Source organism: Hemiscyllium ocellatum (genome assembly GCF_020745735.1).
Source record: "Hemiscyllium ocellatum isolate sHemOce1 chromosome 40 unlocalized genomic scaffold, sHemOce1.pat.X.cur. SUPER_40_unloc_10, whole genome shotgun sequence".
NCBI lineage: Eukaryota > Metazoa > Chordata > Chondrichthyes > Orectolobiformes > Hemiscylliidae > Hemiscyllium > Hemiscyllium ocellatum.
The window spans coordinates 21,026-27,500 of NW_026867527.1; the positions used below are offsets into that span (position 1 = coordinate 21,026).

Below are 6,475 nucleotides of genomic sequence, written 5' to 3' on the forward strand. Positions count from 1 at the left end.
CCCCGTCACCCTCACCCTCACTCCCCATCACCCTCACTCCCCGTCACCCTCACCCTCACTCCCCGTCACCCTCACCCTCACTCCCCGTCACCCTCACTCCCCGTCACCCTCACCCTCACCCTCACTCCCCGTCACCCTCACTCCCCGTCACCCTCACCCTCACTCCCCGTCAGCCTCACCCTCACTCCCCGTCACCCTCACTCCCCATCACCCTCACTCCCCCACACCCTCACTCCCCGTCACCCTCACCCTCACTCCCCCACACCCTCACTCCCCGAGACCCTCACTCCCCGTCACCCTCACCCTCACTCCCCGTCACCCTCACTCCCCATCACCCTCACCCCCCATCACCCTCACTCCCCATCACCCTCACCCTCACTCCCCGTCACCCTCACTCCCCGTCACCCTCACTCCCCGTCACCCTCACCCTCACTCCCCATCACCCTCACTCCCCATCACCCTCACTCCCCATCACCCTCACTCCCCACCACCCTCACCCTCACTCCGCGAGACCCTCACTCCCCATCACCCTCACCTTTACTCCCTGAGACCCTCACTCCCCGTCACCCTCACCCTCACTCCCTGAGACCCTCACCCTCACTCCCCATCCCCCCCACCCTCACTCCCCATCCCCCCCACCCTCACTCCCCCACACCCTCACTCCCACCCGCTCGGTCTAAGCTCTCTGGGTTCCCTAAACGACTCCCTCACACCCCCCCCCCCGATTTAGACTACAGATGCTCTCACTTCATCGACACCCCAATCCCCCTCACCCCCCGGAATTGTGAACACCCCCCCCACCCACCTACACTGAAACCCTCCCTCTCCCCCTCCTCCTCTCCTCTCCCTGGGTCCCCAAAGCCACCCCTCCCCCCAGCCCATGGGCCTGGACAACCCTGGATCCCACCTTCCCTTCTCCCCCCCCCAACCCCCCCCACCCTGGTCACTGAGGGGGAGGAGTGGGGGGGGGGTTGAGGGGACAGAGACACTGGCGTTCCCCACCTTCCCCCTCCTCCCCCACCCCCCCCCTGGGTAAATGGACCGTTCCTGCCCACCCCTTCCCCAGTTAAAAGCCCTCTCGCCCCTCCCTCCCCACTGACCGGACCCTGTCCCTGTTAAGTGGGCCCTCCAGCCGCGCCCCCGGTCACTGATCTGCTCCCCCTCCCATCACCCCCTCCCCACCCCCACCCCCACCCCCCCAAACCTCCCCCGGGTCACTGGACACTCCCCTGGCCAGTCACATCCACACTGCGCTGCTGGAGGGAGGAGCGCAGCAGGACATTTTCATTCTTCAGCTCCTCCGCCTCACAGAGTCGGTGCCCAGAGAGAGGGAGGGAGGGAGGGAGGGAGGGAGGGGGGGAGGGGAGTGGGGGGGGGGGGGGGAGAGAGGGGAGAGTGGGGGGGGAGAGAGAGAGAGAGAGAGAAAGAGAGAGAGAGGAGGGAGGGAGAGAGAGGAGGGAGGGAGAGAGAGGAGGGAGGGAGAGAGAGGGGAAGGGGGGAGGGAGAGGGAGAGAGAGGGGAGGGGGAGAGAGTGGAGGGGGACAGAGGAGAGGGGGAGAGAGAGAGAGAGAGAGAGGGGGAGAGAGAGAGGAGGGAGGGAGGGAGAGAGGAGGGAGGGAGGGAGAGGGGGGAGAGGGGGGAGAGAGGGAGAGAGAGGAAGAAGAGTGAGAGGGAGAGAGAGAGAGAGGGAGGGGAGAGTAGGAGGGAGAGGGGGAGGGGGAGAAAGAGGGGGGGAGAGAGGGGGAGGGGAGAGTAGGAGGGAGAGGGGGAGGGGGAGAAAGAGGGGGGGAGAGAGGGGGAGGGAGAGTGGGAGAGAAGAGAGGGGGTGGAGGGAGAGGGAGGTAGAGAGAGGAAGGGAGGGAGGGGGATTGGGAGAGAGAGGGAAGGGGAGAAAGAGAGGGATGGAGAGAGAGAGGGAGAGTGGGGGAGGGAGGGAGAGAGAAAGAGAGAGAGAAAGAGAGAGAGAGAGAGACAGAGAGAGATAACAAGCAAAATAAAGACAGGGTAACAGAGTGAAATGATATAAGAGAGACAGACAGAGAGAAGGATAAATGTAGAGAGAGAGAGAGCGTGCGCGAGCAATAAAGAAATCGGAAGAGAGACAGACAGTAACATATACCGAGAGGAGATAGGGAGAATTGTAGACAAAGTGTGGAGTACACAGGCAAGAACAGGGAGGGGAAAGAGAAACCGAGACCGAGAGACAGATGGAGACACAGAGAGAGAGAGAGAGAGAGAGAGAGAGAGAGAGAGAGAGAGAGAGAGAGAAAACACGTTACTGGTGAAAAGAACACAATCCCCATGTCAATGAGAAGTTCCTGCTGGAGTATGGTCCCGCGGGGGGCAGTAGGTGGAGGAGCAGGAGAAGGGATAACGCTGGACCCCAGTCACTCTCCACCAGGATACCGTAACTCCACCCCAACGACAGAGAGCACGCCAGCTCTGAGGACCCACACCCCACACCCCACACCTCCCCCCCCGCCATCAGAGTCTCCTCACCACTGCCCTCCCACCCATGACAAACACCCGATTCTGCACAGGCGCAGACAGCTGGCTGCAGGGTGTTACACGCAGTGGGGAGGTCCATGGTACGGGAGAGACACAGAGAGAGAGAGACAGACAGGCATCAGCAGGGACAGCCTCCTACCTGTTGGCGCAGCAGCTCGTTGTCCATCTGAAGCTGCTCCAGTTCCTTCAGCTCCTCCAACAGCCGCACATTCCCCTGCCGTAACTCCTGGATATAGTCACAGGCCTTCGATAGGATCCCACCTTTACTCTGTAACAACACATCACAGACACGGACAGTGGGACAGGGACTTAGAGGAGACGGACTCCAGCCCCTACACCCCCTCCCTATCTCTGTAACCCCCTACACCCCCTCCCTATTTCTGTAACCCCCTCCAACCCCTACACCCCCTCCCTGTCTCTGTAACCCCCCTCCAGCCCCTACACCCCCTCCCTGTCTCTGTAACCCCCCTCCAGCCCCTACACCCCCTCCCTATCTCTGTAACCCCCTCCAGCCCCTAACCCCCTCCCTATCTCTGTAGCCCCCTCCAGCCCCTACACCCCCTCCCTATCTCTGTAACCCCTTCCTGCCCCTACACCCCCTCCCTATCTCTGTAACCCCCTCCAGCCCCTACACCCCCTCCCTATCTCTGTAACCCCCTCCAGCCCCTACACCCCCTCCCTATCTCTGTAACCCCCTCCAGCCCCTACACCCCCTACCTATCTCTGTAACCCCCCTCCAGCCCCTACACCCCCTCCCTATCTCTGTAACCCCCTCCAGCCCCTACACCCCCTCCCTATCTCTGTAACCGCCTCCAGCCCCTACACCCCCTCCCTATCTCTGTAACCCCCTCCAGCCCCTACACCCTCTCCCTATCTCTGTAACCCCCTCCAGCCCCTACACCCCCTCCCTATCTCTGTAACCCCCTCCAGCCCCTACACCCCCTGGGGGTTGGGTCCATTGGGACTGTGTGCGGTGGGAGTGAATGGGGAGGGGTTTGAGATTCAGGAACCCCCCCTCTTGCCCAGCTAACTGATCACAAGCTCCGACTGGACCCTTTACCTGCAGCGATACCAGAGTGAGGGCCCACTTACCTGGCCCGTCTTCGAACTGTCCACGGAACAATCCGGAATTATCTTGGACAGCTGGACAATCCAGTTGTTGATTTTATCCCGTCTGCGTCTCTCCACTGAGACCATGGAGAATCCCGGTCCGGGAACAAAAACAAACAGAGAGACCGTCACAACAGACAGCGGGCAGGGGTGAGGGCTCCCACCGCGTTGGGGGGAGACGGTGAGGGCTCCCACCGCGTTGGGGGGAGATGGTGAGGGCTCCCACCGCGTTGGGGGGAGATGGTGAGGGCTCCCACAGCGTTGGGGGGAGATGGTGAGGGCTCCCACAGCGTTGGGGGGAGATGGTGAGGGCTCCCACCGCGTTGGGGGGAGATGGTGAGGGCTCCCACCGCGTTGGGGGGAGATGGTGAGGGGTCCCACAGCGTTGGGGGAGATGGTGAGGGGTCCCACAGCGTTGGGGGGAGATGGTGAGGGGTCCCACAGCGTTGGGGGAGATGGTGAGGGGTCCCACAGCGTTGGGGGAGATGGTGAGGGGTCCCACAGTTTTGGGGGAGATGGTGAGGGGTCCCACAGCGTTGGGGGAGATGGTGAGGGGTCCCACAGTTTTGGGGGAGACGGTGAGGGGTCCCACAGTTTTGGGGGGAGACGGTGAGGGGTCCCACAGTTTTGGGGAACACGGTGAGGGGTCCCACAGTTTTGTGGGGAGACGGTGAGGGGTCCCACAGTTTTGGGGGGAGACGGTGAGGGGTCCCACAGTTTTGGGGGAGACGGTGAGGGGTCCCACAGTTTTGGGGGGAGATGGTGAGGGGTCCCACAGTTTTGGGGGAGACGGTGAGGGGTCCCACAGTTTTGGGGGGAGACGGTGAGGGGTCCCACAGTTTTGGGGGAGACGGTGAGGGGTCCCACAGTTTTGGGGGGAGACGGTGAGGGGTCCCACAGTTTTGGGGGGAGACGGTGAGATGTCCCACAGTTTTGGGGGGAGGCGGTGAGGGGTCCCACAGTTTTGGGGGGAGGCGGTGAGGGGTCCCGAGGTTTTGGGGGAGACGGTGAGGGGTCCCACAGTTTTGGGGGCAGATGCTGAGGGGTCCCACAGTTTTGGGGGGAGACGGTGAGGGGTCCCACAGTTTTGGGGGGAGACGGTGAGGGGTCCCACAGTTTTGGGGGGAGACGGTGAGGGGTCTCACAGTTTTGGGGGAGACGGTGAGGGGTCCCACAGTTTTGGGGGAGACGGTGAGGGGTCCCACAGTTTTGGGGGAGACGGTGAGCGGTCCTAGATCCTAGGGAGTGTGGCTGAACAAAGAGACCTTGGAGTGCAGGTTCATCGCTCCTTGAAAGTGGAGTCGCAGGTAGATAGGATAGTGAAGGCAGCGTTTGGTATGCTTTCCTTTATTGGTCAGAGTATTGAGTACAGGAGTTGGGAGGGTCATGTTGCGGCTGTACAGGACATTGGTTAGGCCACTGTTGGAATATTGGGTGCAATTCTGGTCTCCTTCCTATCGGAAAGATGTTGTGAAACTTGAAAGGGGTCAGAAAAGATTTACAAGGATATTGCCAGGGTTGGAGGGTCTGAGCTACAGGGAGAGGCTGAACAGGCTGGGGCTGTTTTCCCTGGAGCGTCGGAGGCTGAGGGGTGACCTTATAGAGGTTTATAAAATCATGAGGGACATGGATAGGGTAAATAGACAAAGTCTTTTCCCCTGGGGTGGGGGAGTCCAGAACTAGAGGGGCATAGGTTTAGGGGGAGAGGGGAAAGATATAAAAGAGACCTAAGGGGCGACGTTTTCCCCCAGAGGGTGGTACGTGTGTGGAATGAGCTGCCAGAGGAAGTGGTGGAGGCTGGTACAATTACAGCATTTAAGAGGCATCTGGATGGGTTTATGAATAGGAAGGGTTTGGGGGGATATGGGCCGGGTGCTGGCAGGTGGGACTAGATTGGGTTGGGATATCTGGTCGGCAGGGACGGGTTGGGCCGAAGGGTCTGTTTCCGTGCTGTACATCTCTGTGATTCTCTGAGACACACTTACCCTCATTATGTTGGGCTCGCCTCTTATCATCGCGGGCAACTCGGGGATGGTCCAACTTTCTGAAAGAGACAGAGAATGAGTGAGAAAGGGAGAGGGGCAGAGAGAGAGAGAGAGAGAGAGAGAGATAACGTGATTGAGAAAGTGAGGAAGAGTGAGAGAGACACACAGAATGAGTGAAAGATAGAGGGAGGAGAGAGTGGGAGACACAGAGTGGATGAGAAAGTGAGGGAGACAGTGAGAGGGAGAAAGAGAGAGAATGAGAAAGTGAGGGAGAGAGGGAGGGAGAGAGAGAAAGTGAGGGAGAGAGAGAATGAGAGAGAGAGAAAGTGAGGGAGACAGTGAGAGGGAGAAAGAGAGAGAATGAGAAAGTGAGGGAGCAAGGGAGAGAGAGTGAGAGAAAGTGAGAGAGACAGAAAGAGAGGGAGAGAGAGAGAGAAAGTGTGGGAGGCAGAGAGGGAGAGCAAGAGAGATAGAGAAAGTGAGTGAGAAAGGGAGGGAAACGGAGACAGAGGGAGTGAGAAAGTGAGGGAGACAGAGCGAGAGAGAGTGAGAAAGTGAGGGAAACGGAGAGAGAGAGGGTGAAAGACAGTGAGTGAGAGAGTGAGTGAGGGAGACACAGATTGAGGTAGAGTGAGTGAGTCTTGACGCCTGGCCCCTGTGTTGGAGCAGATGTCCCACCCTGACCCCCCGTCCCCCCCCCCCTGGAGGATCTCTGACCAGGTCGGGCTGGCCCAGGACCTGATCGGTTTCTCCCCGCCTGCCGAGGCCTCTTCCTGTCCCTCCATCAGGGGCCGGTCACCAGCACCTGCTCGGGGCTCAGCGAGACCCTCGGGATCCCGGCGCAGTTCCTCGCTCAGACCCGACGTCTCTAC

The 6,475-nt window shown here is 60.2% G+C and overlaps 1 protein-coding gene across 1 annotated transcript in view; it reads right to left on the reverse strand.

The window, feature by feature from the left end:
* Window positions 1–1,202: 1,202 nt before the first annotated feature.
* Window positions 1,203–6,475, reverse strand: part of LOC132808814 (upstream stimulatory factor 1-like) — a 97,185-nt gene continuing 91,912 nt past the window's right edge. Inside the window, exons 8-11 of the mRNA XM_060822254.1 lie at window positions 5,604–5,662; window positions 3,601–3,695; window positions 2,648–2,776; window positions 1,203–1,304 (exon numbers count right to left, since the gene is read on the reverse strand). Coding sequence (XP_060678237.1) covers window positions 1,215–1,304; window positions 2,648–2,776; window positions 3,601–3,695; window positions 5,604–5,662 — 373 coding nt within the window. The 3' untranslated portion in view covers window positions 1,203–1,214. The remainder of the gene's footprint in view (window positions 1,305–2,647; window positions 2,777–3,600; window positions 3,696–5,603; window positions 5,663–6,475) is intronic.